General features: G+C 42.7%; 1 protein-coding gene across 4 annotated transcripts in view; it reads left to right on the top strand.

The window, feature by feature from the left end:
- LOC123503466 overlaps positions 1–16,552 on the top strand; it is a 200,420-nt gene that overhangs the window by 38,091 nt on the left and 145,777 nt on the right. For all 4 annotated transcript variants that reach the window (XM_045253251.1, XM_045253252.1, XM_045253249.1 and 1 more), the window contains exon 3: positions 10,582–11,670. In XM_045253251.1, coding sequence (XP_045109186.1) covers positions 10,582–11,670 — 1,089 coding nt within the window. The remainder of the gene's footprint in view (positions 1–10,581; positions 11,671–16,552) is intronic.

Genomic DNA, 16,552 nt, shown 5'->3' with positions numbered 1-16,552 from the left:
CTCATATTGTTGAACTTATGGTTAAGATCTGTATCATCATAAAAATATCACCTTTTAGCGTCAGACTTTGCTTTCAGGATAATATTATTACTTAAACCTCTTCCTTTGCACTTGCAGTATAAAAAGAACAATCATATCGCAAAATTTCGAAACAGAGCCGTAATCTTTATCCCCTTGCTCTCTCACCATGACGGTTTTCAGAGTCCGCAGAGATTATTACCCAGCTTCTCAAGGTTGATTTTATGTTAGTAATGTAGAAATCTTGTGAATCTGACACTGGTACCGTAAATACATTCTTAATCCCTTCAATACTGGAACACATTTTTACCTTGAGATTTGTGTACGGTTAGGTTATTTTGTGTATATTAGGAAGGGTCTATGGAGGTCAGAAAATCAATGGCCCCAGTCTTCACAATTTTAATTTCCACATGAGTTTCTGAAGCTGTATTAAATCACCAAATAGTAAGCAGAATGAAGGGGTTAAAATCACGTGTCACTTCAAACAAACGCTTTTGAAAGTAATGGAGGGACTACGCTTAAGTGTTTTAGAATATGTTTGTGAGTGTTATAGTTTTCTACATCACGAGGCTTCACAGAGAAATAGTTATCAAGCATCTAAGTATCTTGAAAAAAACATTTATAAACATTACCATCCCATTCATATTGGCGATGGAGAGAAAGGCTTTTACACTGCTCTGTCTGCATGTTGTTTGTTGTCCCTGGCTTGTGTGTCTGTGTGTCTGAAATATCGTGGCAGGAAATTATTCAATAACAGCTGACTGGTAACCGCGACCGTGCCCTGTTGTGTTTTCTTTTTCATTTACTTTTTTCTGCATTCTTTTCCTTTTGTTTTTCACTATTTTTATTATTCTCCAGCCCCATTGACCTTGTGGAGTGCCAGAACAAATACTGGTGAAGTTTTTATCTATTACACTCCCTCATCACTCACGTAAACACTCCTGGTCGCGGTTGTCACGCTGAAGTAACAACACGCTAACAAGGAGGGTCGTGGTGTTCGCCTTGTAGAATTTCATAAAGTTTTTCTTCTTTTTTCCACATGTTCGATTCGATTTTATTTGCATGGTGAGGTTCAGAAAGTATTCAATTCCTGCTCCATAATTTCGATTCAGACTCAACGAAGATAGAGCGCACGTCGAAGCTCCACAATATTTTTCTCACCACCACTACCACCACCATTAACAACAACAACAGTAGCAGCAACAACAACAACGGAATATAGAAAGAAAGGCACAGAACCCCCCAACATAAGTAAAGCTAACCTCACCTAACCTCACATAACATAACACACTCAGTAGCACGACATTCCATTATTTGTTGTCCATTTTTCTCTGACTTCCAACATCTATGACATCTTTTTTCTTCAAGTGCTCCTTTTCTTTTCCATGTGTCATTTCTGCTCCATTTTCTTTTTACTGTGCCTCTCCATCTCCCACGCGAGCCCAATGCACCACCACCAGCAGCCATTGCATGCATGGCCTTCGTTCATGTCTTTCCTTCAGAAAATCGCCTTTAAGTCATAACACGTGCCTCCATTTGTTCTCAGCGCATCAATATAGCGTCCATATGCGTCCTATGCTTTCATTACGAGCATTTCCTAAGACCACAGATACGATTATTGCACCCTTATCGGTGTTTTTTCTCCCCATAGACTGTGCATTAAAGTCTAAACACTCATCAGGATTACAGGAACATCCTTTAAGAGACCTAATAACCTCCACTACAGGCAATAAAATGTAGTCGAGACGAGGCTGCGAAATGGTTGGTTATACGGTGCTTGATCTCTCGCCAAACAGATGCCGGCTATTTACCGCAGTAATGTTCCCTATTGTGGAGTCCATTCTGTTGAGGCAATACCTGGAACTCATGCATTATATCTTAAAGGATTTTTGCCACACCACCACTGCATTGTTGAGGAACACAAACAGCAGACACCTGGCGTTTGCTGCCTTCCTGCACACACTGGATTTATGCTTTGGAAACTGATCGCTGCTCTGTTCAGTATTATCGAAGAAAATATATTAAGAATTTAGTGATGATAATACTTGAATGCATGAATGGTTACCCAGAATAGCATGGACACGAGTTCCATTTGTTCGTCATTTGAGAGATATGAACCAGCAAGCCACTAATAATATAAGAACATCAGAGAAACTGCGAGAGACTACAGTGGCTCCCCGATACCTACACGCAGCAGTCCATGTATATTACCTACGTATAAACCACTGTCCACTTATCATCCACGTCCATAAATCTGAGTAATCTTGTCTTAAAGCTCTCTATTGACAGTGCTAGAAACCTGATAAATGATTCTGTTGCAGTTATTCATCTATTTTGAAACAGTATCATCATATTTCCCAGTTAGGTCAGTCACTTGTCATATCCTTGTTACTTAAATCCATCCCGACTGAAGAAGTACGAGTAAGAGCCAGAATTAATGAAAATTACTGCCCATTTCCTTACGACTAAACTCCGATTACTTTATTCAGCTTCATGAGGGAACGAATAACTTTAAGAGGGTATTAAAACTTCGTGAAAACTCCGAGTATGATCAAAAACTTTAGTTATCATGCGAAGTCTTGTGCCAGCTTAGGATGACGCGGCTTGGCTTCTGAAAGGGACGCGGAGGTTGACGCGCGGGTTGCCAATAACGACTTGGAGATTCGGGATGCAACTCGAAACGCTGCCAGTGAGATTCAAGTTGCGATTCGAAGCTCCGCAAAAAAACGATTCGAGATAGACAGTTCTGATATGTGGCTGTGCTTCTCTGAGTGTGTGTGCATGTGTGTGTGTGTGTGTGTGTTATCCCCTGCCGTTGGTTTCCGTCAGATAAGTCTTCCATTAAGTGAACATTTAAACTTTTTGATCTCCGCTTTAAATTTGCACTTGAAAGTCTCGTCTCTCGTCGGTTTGCCGCATATTTTCTGATTTCCTCCGTGTTTTCCACTTCCTTCTTGTTTCATCTCCCTATTTCCTTCCTTTCCTTCTTTCCTTCGCTTTCTTTCTTTAATTTCCTTTTCTTTTCTTTTTTCTTTTCTTTACCGTTTCCTTCTCTGTACTCCTCGCCTCTTCTCTTTTCTTCTTTCCCTTCCCTTCCCTATTTTCTATTCTTTTCTTTTCTTTTCTCTTCTCTTCTCTTCTTCTCTTCTCTTCTCTTCTCTTCTCTTCTGTTCTCTTCTCTTCTCTTCTCTTCTCTTCTCTTCTCTTCTCTTCTCTTCTCTTCCCTTCTCTTCTCTCTCTTCTCTTCTCTTCTTCTCTTCTCTTCTCTTCTCTTCCCTTCTCTACCATTCTCTTCTCTACTCTTCTCTTCTCTTCTCTTCTCTCCTCGCCACCACAGTACCATATACCGGAGGGAAATCACTAGACTAGTCAGGTCAATTCATGTCTGGGCAAAGCCAATCCTAGTTCGCTTCGGTGACAGGTCCTAGAAGCTCCCATCGCCTACATAACCCAGAGAATACCAAGGATAGTAAATGCAACCATCAATCGCAGTAAGGGTTTGTATCTATGGTTGTCTCTCTCCTTATTCTCCCTTACAGTGCTTATTTTCTATCAAACATCTTAGTATTATATTTTGTCATGACTCCTGCATAAGACCTCACCCCAACACAGTATTATGAGGTTCCTTTTCACTCGCATCCTACCACACCACATACAGGTACATCATCATATTTTTTCTCCATTTACACTCCATCACACTCCACACTCCCACACCTCATCACCTCACCATCATCACACCCACCACTGTCTCACACTGCATTCTTTCCTCCCACACCCACCCCACGCACCACAGACTCTTCAGAATCACATCTCGCGTTACTATATAAGAGAACTTTTAACCACACGACTCCACTCCTTATCAAAAACGCTCTGTATCTTCCTATCTAACCATACATGACCACCTCCAACATTAAACCTGCTAGAAAACTCCTTTACTTCATCTCTTTACCCATACAAGGCGATCTCCAACCCCTATCTCCTACTAAACCCCTTCAGCTTCAGTCTACGCGAGCAGTTCCACCTCCAAACCTCTTTTCGTTCATCCCTTAGCCACCGAAACCCCTTACCTTGCACGTAACCCAGACCTAACCTAACCTAACCTCACCCACAGCTCTCCCCCTTTCCTGCCCCTTGGTATCGGTGTGGGTGCCAGGACAGGTAAGGGGCGGGAGCGGGTGTACCGGTGACCCGCTGAGCCGCCCCACATGGTTCTGCTTCCTCATGAAAAATGTTAGTCGTGCCTTTTTTTTTTTTTGGTCATTTTTACGTTGTTTTGTGTTTAGTTTTTTTTTTTTTTTTTCTTTCTTTTCTATCATCCTGCTTCCCCTTCCCCTCCTCCTCCTCCTCCTCCTCCTCCTCCTCCTCCTCCTCCTCCTCCTCCTCCTCCTCCTTCTCCTCCTCGCCCACGTACCAGTGTTTGCAAGGTGCACGCTTTCCCTTGCATTTCTCTCTCTCTCTTTCTCACTTTGTCTGTCATATGTTCATTTCTTTTCTTTCTTTTCTTTTTTTTCTGCATTTTGTATGAAACATTTTCTGTCTCGTCTAGATATCCTGTTTTATTTCTGACGTTCATCTTTTAAAATTTTTGCTCTCCAGCCTCCTGATATTTTTATTATGATTTTCTTTATCACTCTTGTTTTATTATGAGTGTTATATTACCGTTATCGTGAATGCCGGGAGGAAAGATAAGTGGCACACACACACACACACACACACACACACACACACACACACACACACACTCACATGGCTTAATTTCTTTACAACATAGATGCACATTAATTAAAAGAAGTTCCACCCACTCATGTCCTTACACAATGATTAAAGACTTACAGATATTGTGAAGGATTATTATCAGATCGTAGTAATTATAAAAACATGATTAAAGAATGGTGAATATCAAGAGGGAGGTTTCAAGACATTTGTTCCTGTCCTTTGGCTAATTCTCTCGGCCCTGTAAGGAGACTGGCGACTGAGTGGGCCTTTTTTACTTTATATTTTTGTTCCCAGTCCTCCTCTCTCATATTAACCACTTCAGCTCCATGACACGTTTTCATATTCATTCAGGTTACTATTTGGTGATTCTATACAGCTTCAGAAACTTATGTGAGCATGAAAATAGTGAAGAATCTTACCATTAATCTTCTGACCTCCATAGACTCTTTTTGATGTAACTAAAAAGCGTCTTATCATACTCAAAACTCATGGTAAAAATACGTCCCAGTACTGAAGGGTTAAAAAAAGAATACGTATTGCTTACCAGTGAATTTTTTTTTTTCCAATTTTATCGTGAAGTTGCTTACCATATTATATTTTTGAGGGTGTTGCGAAAGGTTTGTGTTTGTTGTGTTGTCCTGTTGTGCTGTTGTTTATGTGACGTCAGTCCTCGATGTGTTGTTTGTGTTTTCTTGTTTTTGAGTTGTTTTGTGTGTTTTTCCTGGGATGTTGTGTTGGTGAGTTGTTGTGATGCTCCGCCAACGTGTAATTGTGTTTTGTTGTGGTGAGCTGTGTGTTGTGCAGCGATTGGGTCAGGCGTGTAGTGTTGTGATGGGTGTGTTGTGTTGCGCTGTGCTGTGTAGTGACTATATACACACACACACAAGGCCACTCCTTCAATACTTTCAAAAGCCTCAATATTTGAAACTGCGAATATCACTTAATAAGTACAATAACATAAAATTAACCTCTTCAATACTGGAACACATTTTTATCCTTGAGATTTGTGTAAGATTAGACCATTTTATTGACATTAGGAAGCGTCTATGGAGGTCAGAAGATTAATGGCCACAGTCTTCACTATTTTGATCTCCCATATAAGTTTCTGAAGCTGTATAAAAATCTCTAAATAATAAGCAGGATTAACCACTTCAGTACCATGACACGTTTTCATATTTCTTCTGGTTACTATTTGGTGACTTAATACAGCTTCAGAAACTCATGTGAGGATTAAAGATAGTGAAGACTGTGGCCATTAATCTTGTGACCTCCATAGACCCTTCCTAATGTCAATAAAATCGTCTAATCACATCCAAACTGAAGGGGAAAAATGCGTCTCAGTACTGAAGGAGTTAGTATGGAAACGCGTCATAGTACTGAAAGGGTTAATCATAAAATAAAGTGAAGTCTGGCAGTAAAGAGACATGATGCTTTAAAATGTACTGTATGTTTGTTTGCCTCGTGTCTGAACGTGTGAGGTGGTGGTGGTGGTGGTGTCTGGAGAGGTGGGTGCGACGGTGGCGGTGGTGGTAGTGGTGGCGGCGCGGGTTCCCTCCTTGGCTTGAGTTACGCGGCTCACTCGTCCTCGGAATGGTCTCAGGGTCTCGTAATATTTTCGGTCCGTACTAAGAACCCTCCCTCTGTTCCTGCCTCTTTTTCCCTTCTTCCTTCTCCCTTGCTTCTCCTTCCTTCCTTCTTTCTCTTCCATTCCTTGTTTCCTTCCTGCCCTAAGAACCTTCTCTCTGTTCTTGCCTCTCTCTTCCATTCCCTTACCTTCTGACTCTCCCTGTTTCTCCTTCCTTCTTTCCTTCCTTCCTTCCTTCCTTCCTTCCTTCCTTCTTTCCCTTCCTGCACTAAGAACCTTCTCTCTGTTCTTGCCTCTCTCTTCCATTCCCTTATCTTCTGATTCTCCCTGTTTCTCCTTCCTTCTTTCCTTCCTTCCTTCCTTTTTTTCTCTTCCATTCCTTCTTTCCCTTCCTGCAGTAAGAATCTTCCCTTTGTTCCTGTTTCTTCCTTCCTTTCCTCCCTTCCCTTCCTTTCCCTGCTTTTCCTTCCTTCCTTCCTACTTTCCTTCTTTCTCTTCCATTCCTTCTTTCTTTTCCTGCCTCTCACTTCCCTTCCCTTCCTTTTCATTCCCTTCTCTTTCCAGTATTTCTCCTTCCTTCTTTCCTTCCTTCCTTCCCTCTGTTTCTGCCTCTCTCTTCCATTCCCTTCTCTTCCTCCTTCACTGCTTCTTCTCCTTCCTTCCTTCCTTACTTATTCTTTCTCTTCCATTCCTTCTTTCCCTTCCCTTCCTCTCCTTCACTCATGCACCTTTTCTTTCTCTCCTTCCTTCTTTTCTTTATTTCCTTTGTTCATGTTTCACTTTCCAGTCCTTTTCCTCTTTTTCCTTACCTTTTCTTCTTTTCTGTTCCTCTCTTTTATCTTCTTCCGTATCCTTCCTATCTTCTCTGTTCCTGACTCTCGTTCTCTTTCCTTACTTTCTCTTCCTTTCTCTTCCACTTCCTTTTCCTCCTTTTCCTCTCCTTCCTTGCTCTCTCATTCACTATTCGTTCTTGTTATCTCTTCCGTTCTTTGTTTCTCCTTTCCTTTTTCCTTTTTTTTCCACTTCCTCTCCCTTCCTTTCCTTTATTTATTTCTTTCCTCTTCTACTGTTTGTGTTTTTCTTCCTTGCCTTCTTCTCTTTTTCTCCTTTTTTCACTCTTATTCACTATCTTATCTTTTCTTTTTTCTATTTTCTCTTTATTTCTCTCTCCTTGTTATTTCCTTTTCCTTTCCTCATTTTTATCATCTCTCTCTTTACTCTGTCATCCATAGGCATTTGTGTCTTCCTTCTTTACTCTTCTTTCTCTTCCTCTTCCTCTTTACTCATCCACTCATCAACATTCTTCATTTTCTTTTCTCCTTCTCTTTCTCCCTTTCCTTTCTCTCCTTCCTGACCTTAGCATTTGTGTATTCTCTTTCCCCCTTGTCCTCTCCATTCTCTCTCTCCCTCCCTTTATACTCGTGTTTCTCTGTCACTGTGTCTCTCTCTCTCTCTCTCTTTCTCTCTCTCTCTGTGTCTCTCTGTACTTCCCTTTGTTTTTTTCTTTCTTTATTTTTCTGCTGCATTTTCCTGTGTCTGTCTGTGTGTGGGTTTTCTGACTTTTGCTTCTCCTTTTTCTTTCCTTTTTCTTTTATTTTGTGTGTTTCATGTATTCGTTTTTTTTTCTCTCTTCTTTTTTATTGTCTTTATCTGCTAACTCTTTTCCTTTCGTTTTTGTTGTTGTTTTTTTTCTCTCTCTATCTTTTTTTTGCTAGCTATCTGTTCTTTGATATTCTCTTTCCCTTTTAGTTTCTTTTCTTTTTGATGTTTGTCTGGCTGTCTTTTTTTTTATTTATCTATCTATCTATCTATCTATGTATCCATCTATCTATGTATTTATGTACTTATCAATCCATCTCTCTCTCTCTCTCTCTCTCTCTCTCTCTCTCTCTCTCTCTCTCTCTCTCTCTCTCTCTCTCTCTCTCTCTCTCTCTCTCTCTCTCTCTCTCTCTCTCTCTCTCTCTCTCTCTCTGTTTCCTTTTATCAATCAAGAAAAATGAAAAATATCAACAGAACAGAAGATTAATTTCTGGTCGTGTTGTCTGTTTCTACTACCACGCACTAACAATTAATCTCCTTGTACAAAACGAAAGCAATTACTAAAACGCCATGACAGGTTGATTAACGAAAGGTGTATTTATTTTCCCTCATATTTCTCTTAACCTGTGAATTTGTCTGGGTTTTAGATAACGAAAAGAAAGAGTGTTACTGGAAATTATACCTATTAATATTCTCTCCCCACTCAGGAATTGTCACGAGGTAATTCTCCCCTGTAATAAGTTAGCTTAGGTTTGGATAGGGTAGGTAAAGTTAGGGTAAGTTTGGTTAGGTTAGGTTTAGGTTAACCCCATTCAGCACCATGGCGCGTTTTCATATTCATTCTGTTTACAATTTGGCGGTTTTGTACAACTTCAGAAACTCATGTCGGGGAATTAAAGTAGTGAAGACTCTGGCCAGTAATCTTTTGACCTCCATAGACAGTTTTTTTAAGTATTATGTTTTTTTTTTGCCCTTGGATGGCCCTCTCTCTTATATCAAAGAAATGAAAATAAAAATTAAAATCGTCTAATCGTACACAAATTTTAAGATGAAGATGTGCTCCAGTATTGAAGGGGTTAAGGTACGTAGGGAAGATTAGGTTGAATTAGACGAGATTAAGTTGAGTGTTAGTTTAGTGTAGCTTGGGATAAGGTAGAATAAAGACAGAACAGGACAGGATACAGTAGGTTCAGTAAGTTAAAAGTAAGTTAAGACGGGTCTGGGTAAGTTAGGCAAAGTTTGGGCAAGTTAGATCAGTTCAGGTCCAGAGAGGATAGGACAGGTGAGATTAGATGACATAAGCTTTAGTTACAAATTTACAGTGGAACCATGCGTGCTTTGGGGTCCGAGGGGTCTCCAAGCGCACGGGTTCGAATCCTGTCCACGGTCCGAGTGTAGGTTGGGCTTCTCACTTGGGGCAACGGTTTCCTAGCGGGTGGGGTTTGAGATAGGAAGTACCCCAAAAAGTATCCCCTTTAGCCCATAAATTCCTGTGAAAAGCCCACATGGTATAAATAAAAAAAAATCATAAAAAAATTATTTGAGATTTAAACTTCTACTAGACTAATCATGGCGGATGAAATATGCTAACACAAGCTTAAGACACGTATGAGAAAGAGGAAAGAGACGGAGAAGGAAGGGAGAGAAAGAGAGAGAAAGAGAGAGGTGGAGGGAGGGAAAGACAGGAGGATACAAGGACAGAGGGATCAATAGGTACTAGAATACAGGTAGGCAATTATCCATTAGCCTTTATTAGTGCTGAAAATTGCCACCCTAATTATCGTTTCTCTCTGGCGGCGCAGTGGAAGTTTGCATGCTAATGAGATGTGCTGCTGGAGAGTAATTGTTAATGATTCAGCCCTACTTTTATGGGGCCCCGCCAGGTGGTTCTAGTGGCGCTCTGGCAGGGGCTGGGGGCTAGTAAGAGGGGCATGTTGTTGTCTTCCTCGTCCTCCTCGTCCTCCTCCTCCTCCTCCTCCTCCTCCTCCTCCTCCTCTTCCTTCTCCTCCTCCTCCTCCTCCTCCTCCTCCTCCTCTTCCTCCTCCTCCTCCTCCTCCTCCTCCTCTTCCTCCTCCTCCTCCTCCTCCTTCTCCTACGTTTTCTATGTGGTGTTGTGGGTTGCCTGCGTGTGAGTTGGTGCGCTGGTTTCTGTTGTTGTTGTTGTGTATATTGTTTCTTTTCTAAATGATATTCTCATTATTATGGCTATATTATTATCATTATTATTATTATTATTATTATTATTATTATTATTATTATTATTATTATTAATATTATTATTATTATTATAATTATTATTATTATTATCATTGTTATTATTACCTATTATCATTACCATCGGCATCATTATATGGCTCATTATTTTTGTTATTGATATTGTAAATGTTATTGCTGCACCAATAAGTGACAGTCATATACAGCAATAAGCAGTAGACAGCGGCCGCCACGTGCCTTCCGGAGGTCTTGCTGTTTTGTTGCGAGAGGGAATAGCGCTTGATCTCCGCCATGAGCGACGTGTGTAGGCGAAGCCATTTATTTTCCTCCTCATTCCGGCTTGGAAAAGGCCAACGATAAAAAATAAGAAATAACATATACTCGTAGCTGTACATTTTCAATAGGTGGCTAGGAAAAAAACAATCACTTTTATGGATGTCAACTGTGTGTGAATCTCTCCTCCGTGAGTCTTTCCATGCTAACACGTTCTTGTTCTCTTTCTCCCACAGCCACCGGAGCAGCAGGACGCGGGGGGAGTCCGCTGCCAACGGGGAGTGTGACCGGTACAGCGATGTGACCAGCACGCGACGCACCACTCGGCTGCAGGAGGCTGAGAAGGAGCAGCAACAACAACAGGAGTTGCAGGAGCAGCAGCAGTTGGACAGCGGCAGCAAGCACGTCTCCAGGTCACACCGCGAGTCCCGCCGCTCAGGAAGGCACCACTCCAAGGCCTCCGAGAAGCCCCCGAAGAATAACAATCACCTGAAGGAGTTAAAAGACGACACCGTTAAGTGGAATCAGGAGAACAGGTTAAGGGCGGGCGACGGGAGCGTGAGGAGGTACGAGGAGGAGGACGAGGAGGATGAAGAAGACGAGGAGGAGGAGGAAGGCATCGGTCTGCTGGAGCCTCAGGTGAAGGGGAGCCGCGGCCACACCCACGCCGAGGAGCGCCGCGAGAAGAAGGCGCGAGTCAAGCTAAAATCCAAAGAAATCAAGTGCATCGTGGACAGCGAGGCCGCAGCGGTCATTCAGAACAACCTAGGCGGCCACTCCCCTCCCAAGAGCCCAGACCTGCAGCCGCTCCTCCCGCAGTCCCCACAGCCGCAGCAGCTCCTATCCCGCGCCCCGCAGCACGAGCTGGACCACAACCACCACACCCTTCACCACATCAGCCACAATAACCACCCTTCCGCCGCCACCACGCCCTCCTTACTAGTACAAGATGTGGAGGTGGAGTCATACCCTGCTCCTCTTCCTCCTCCACCCGCTCTTCCTCACCACCACCACCAGCACCACCACCATCACCACCACCACCACCACCCACCCGCCTCCACATCCCCGCCCTCCCCATCACCACATCAACCGCAGGGGCCGCTCCCGCCGCAGCACCTCACCACGCTGCAACACCCCCAGCAGGTGCAGCAACAAATGCAGCCTCAACTACAGCTGCAGCAACAGTTGTTATCTGAGGATCTGTACATCGACAGCAACAGTCAAGTGAGTCAAGACGCTGAGGACAAGAAGAAGAAGAAGGATGACAGGAGAGACGAGAAGCGGAAGAAGAAACTGAAACACCTGGAGGAGGAGAACCTGTCGAAGTGAGTACTGATTACTGTTCCTCGATTTGTATTTGTGTTCCTTGATTTAATATCGTGATTCATTCCGTTTTTGTGCGATATTGGGCAATTTACATGACGAGAGGCAATGTGTCGGATATTTTAGAGCACCTACGATAGAGAAAATGGGATGAAAAGAGTAGATTATTGAATGTGTACCCAGTAATAAATGCTTTGGACTAGTTTCTTATTAACTAAACGTGTCAAATAACAATGAAAAGATTAAGAATTTGTTGATTAAGGTGTAATTTGGGGTCAACAGATGTATTTTCTGATCTTTTGTGGGCAAGAGATGCGGTACAAAGTGAAGGAGACAGACGGGAAATTGAAGGAAATGTAAGGATTCATTAACTCGAACATCGCTATGGCCTCTTCACAACCTTCAGAAAATCTCATGGGACAAATATAGAGCGTAATTTCAAAAGCCACCATCGACAAGAAAATTAATCACGGAGTATTTTGAACTTCATTTATTAACTCAGGAAAACCAGCAAGTCTTACCGTTATCAACAGTGGAAACGCTAAGGTATCAATAGCAATACATGACACGTGTTTCCTTGTTGTGGTTAGAAAAAACACGAGGAAAAAAAAGGAAGGGAAAATGATGTCAATACGAAGAGATTAAGAAGTAAACCAGACTCGAAAATATTAGAATCAATTATATGAAACTGTACGTATAGGAAAGAAATTAACCACGGAAGTTTAAGATCGTGACGAAAACTTAGAGAACCCTACATGAATCACTTTTTAGAATTTTAAGGAAGGGAAAGAGCAGAGAAGATGGAGCTGATGTGGAAAGTATACTAGAAAGGTAATGAAAGTAGAGGAAGAAAGAGAGCGGAGTGGGGAAGGGGCTAGAGAGGTGAAATCGTGTAAAGAGAAAGATTTAGAAAGAGTACATAGGTGAAATAAAATAAAAGAAATGTAATGAGAAGAGGTAAATACTGAATCCTTGGCACCTTACTTACCTTTCCTCTTTTTAACCCCTTCAGTACCATGACACGTTTTTATATTCATTTTAATTACTATTTTGCGATTTACACAGCTTCAAAAACTTATCTGGGGATTGAAATACTGAAGACTATGGCCATTAACCTTCTGACATCCATATACCCTTCCTATACTGTAAATTAAGTTATGTAATCACCCAAACTTCGAAGTAAAAAAGCGGTCCAGTATTGAAGGAGTTAGCCACCACCAGACACTACACAACCAAAACCACCACCACAACCACCACCACCACTACCCAGCCTCAGAATCGCACCTCGCCACGAACTCTCCTGAAACGCAAACTTTCTCGCAGCGTTTTTAAGAGAGCCTCAGTCGCCCGTTGTCCTCAGATGCGGGGAAAAGTTTGCCTCAGTGTCTTTTTTCTCTCTTCTGCCGTTTTCTTTTTAAGCGAGAGCCAGACACCACACCCATGCTGTCCTTACCCCCCTTCTCTCTCTCTCTCTCTCTCTCTCTCTCTCTCTCTCTCTCTCTCTCTCTCTGTGTGTGTGTGTCTCTCTCTCTCTGTGTGTGTGTGTGTGTGTGTGTGTGTGTGTGTGTGTGTGTGTGTGTGTGTGTGTGTGTGTGTGTGTGTGTGTGTGTGTGTGTGTGTGTGTGTGTGTGTGTGTGTGTGTGTGTGTGTGTGTGTGTGTGTGTGTGTGTGTGTGTGTGTGTGTGTGTGTTGGATAAGTAATAATACTGCTCATTGTGAATAATACAAGAAATGCAAAGAGAGAGAGAGAGAGAGAGAGAGAGAGAGAGAGAGAGAGAGAGAGAGAGAGAGAGAGAGAGAGAGAGAGAGAGAGAGAGAGAGAGAGAGAGAGAGAGAGAGAGAGAGAGAGAGAGAGAGAGAGAGAGAGAGAGAGAGAGAGAGAGAGAGAGAGAGAGAGAGAGAGAGAGAGATTATCTCTCTCTCTCTCTCTCTCTCTCTCTCTCTCTCTCTCTCTCTCTCTCTCTCTCTCTCTCTCTCTCTCTCTCTCTCTCTCTCTCTCTCTCTCTCGCTGAACATAATGAAAAGCGAACCAACAGTCTTGACGAACTCACATTGGGAGGGAGAGAGAGAGAGAGAGACACACACCGGGAGAGAAGGAGGAGGGGGACAGAGAGAGGGAGAGGGGCGGGGAGAGCAAGGGAGGCAGGGTGGGTTGTAATGGAAAGTTGGACGGTACTCATTTGGGGGTGAAGGGAAGAGAATAAATGAAATATGGAACGTACAGCCGAGAAATGAGGTGAGGAATGTGGGTGGATGCGAGGGTGGCGTGTGTGTGTATGTGTGTGTATGTGTGTGGTTGTGTGTGTGGTGGGGGTGGTACTCGAAGACTTTAATAAATGTCTATGTTTGTCTGAATGCTGTTGTGGTTAAGAGTAGATGAAATAAAACAAAAAAAAGTTTATTTTCTGAAAAGTTTCAATCTGTTCGTGTTCCGCTTTATGAAATTTGCATAAAAACTAGTTACTTTAAAAACTAGTGATATTTTTTTTTATTTGTGTAGGCGTAGGTGTTCATGGGAGAGTGAGAGAGAGAGAGAGAGAGAGAGAGAGAGAGAGAGAGAGAGAGAGAGAGAGAGTACACATTAATATAACATCCTTGCCCTAAGGTTTTCACGGCTGACGAAGCATTAGTACACAGCCTACTACCAGCTTAAAGACGCGCCTCGTAATAGTACAACCGAAAGACTGAAGCGTGGAGGAGGAGCTTTGTGACTCGTGTTAGATGAAAAAGAGAAAAGAAACGCGACCAACAAACAATTAAGTGAAGCAATTCGAGGAAAGACTGAAGCAATGTGAGGAGTTGTGAAAGTGATGACCGAAAGTTTGATGAAATACTACATACACACACACACACACACACACACACACACACACACACACACACACACACACTGGCATTCCTCCTTTTTACATGCCAGCATTGCCTTTAACGCGAGGACAGCTTTAGGCTAGCGTGGTCTTCGCAAGTTAAATTCTCCGCCCAGAAATTTAAGTTGTGATGAGTTTGTTCGCTCGTGGGAAACGACCCGAGGGGGGAAGGGGAACTTTGGGGGTTTGCGATGAGGGAGAGAGGAGTGAAGACGAGATGGGGTACTAGGGAGGGAGGGAGTGGCAGAAGGGGTGGTGTTGAGCTATTAAACGTCGCAGGCTTCGATAAGGTATCTAAATTGGTTATTACAAGTCCCCTGGAAACGTAACGAAGGTTTGTTTTAGGTAGACGCACTCCCTTTCCCTCCCTCCTTTTCCTTCTGTCATCCCTCCGTCCCCTCTCTCTCTACCCCTCTCTCTCTCTCTCTCTTTCTGCCTCCTCTTCTCCTCGCCCTCCCAGCGGTCCGTGTCGGCAGGGAAGCTCAGTGTTTTGCAGGGTTCATATTGACTGAAGGTAGCCAAACCCCGCCTCGCCTCTCTCTGCCTCCCTACCTCCCTACCTCCCTGCTCTCTTTCCTTCCTGCCTCTGTGACTTTTGGCGACTGATTGGTGTGATGCTTCCTCGTGTGATTTCCTTTCTTGTTCTTGCTTTTTTTTTATGTATTTTGATGTATCTGATTTTGTTTTTGTCTTTTTCTGTCTCTCTCTCTCTTTTGTGTATTTTCTGTCTCTGTCTCTCTCTCTCTCTCTCTCTCTCTCTCTCTCTCTCTCTCTCTCTCTCTCTCTCTCTCTCTCTCTCTCTCTCTCTCTCTCTCTCTCTCTCTCTCTCTCTCTCTCTCTCTCTCTCTCTCTCTCTCTCTCTCTCTCTCTCTCTCTCTCTCTCTCTCTCTCTCTCTCTCTCTCTCTCTCTCTCTCTCTCTCTCTCTCTCTCTCTCTCTCTCTCTCTCCACCCCGAGCACGTCACCAATTTGCTCTCTTTTCTATTATCATAATTTTCACTCCCCGTCCCCCGCCTCGCGTCGCTCCTCCATCCACTTTCCTCGCCACCAATTACCTTCCCATCACCTGCAATCCCGCTCATCTTATCTGCCGCTCACCCATTATTATTATTATTATTATTTTTATTATTATTATTATTATTATCATTATTATTATTATTGTTGTTGCTTTTATGGTGGTGGTGGTGGTGGTGGTGTTTTCGTTATCATATAGACAATAACGTGTGTTTGCAGCATTAATTATAAAATGCGTTAAACATGACATGTTATATTAGGTTATTACATTTTATTGAATCTGCGCTGTCGCTCGCTTGCGCGCCAGCACACACACACACACACACACACACACACACACACACACACACACACACACACACACACACACACACACACACACACACACACACACACACACACACACACACACACACAGCGTTTGTGTATGTGTTGCATATTACATATACAGACAGAGAGAGAGAGAGAGAGAGAGAGAGAGAGAGAGAGAGAGAGAGAGAGAGAGAGAGAGAGAGAGAGAGAGAGAGAGAGAGAGATTTAATTATGGTAGTTCTGAAATATGCAAATCATGTTTTGCATAAAAGAAACAGTTTAATTTTCTCCTCTTAAACTTGTGTTACGACACAAATTGCTTTATGGCAACTTCCAGTGCAAAGAAGTTTACCCTATTACTTATTTAGACGCAGTTTTTGTGTCTTAGATTACAGTGATTGCAAAACATGATCTGCCCGCAGGGAGAGAGAGAGAGAGAGAGAGAGAGAGAGAGAGAGAGAGAGAGAGAGAGAGAGAGAGAGAGAGAGAGAGAGTGGAGGTGAGAGAGTGAAAAGAAAGAAACAAAGAAACAAACAAAAGAAGTCTTGCAGTGCCATTCTCTTTACGGTAGAACCATTCCAGCAAGTTTCCTTTGTAAAGTTGTTTATATATCCTGTAGTCTTTCCTGTAATGCCATTGCTCAAAACAACATATTCGCTTAGTTCCGTCACAAGCCTGGACCTTTGCTCATG

This window comes from Portunus trituberculatus, chromosome 14, assembly GCF_017591435.1.
Source record: "Portunus trituberculatus isolate SZX2019 chromosome 14, ASM1759143v1, whole genome shotgun sequence".
Lineage (NCBI taxonomy): Eukaryota > Metazoa > Arthropoda > Malacostraca > Decapoda > Portunidae > Portunus > Portunus trituberculatus.
The sequence above is the reverse complement of the archived record's forward strand: the minus strand, read 5'-3'. Positions and strand labels throughout refer to the sequence as shown.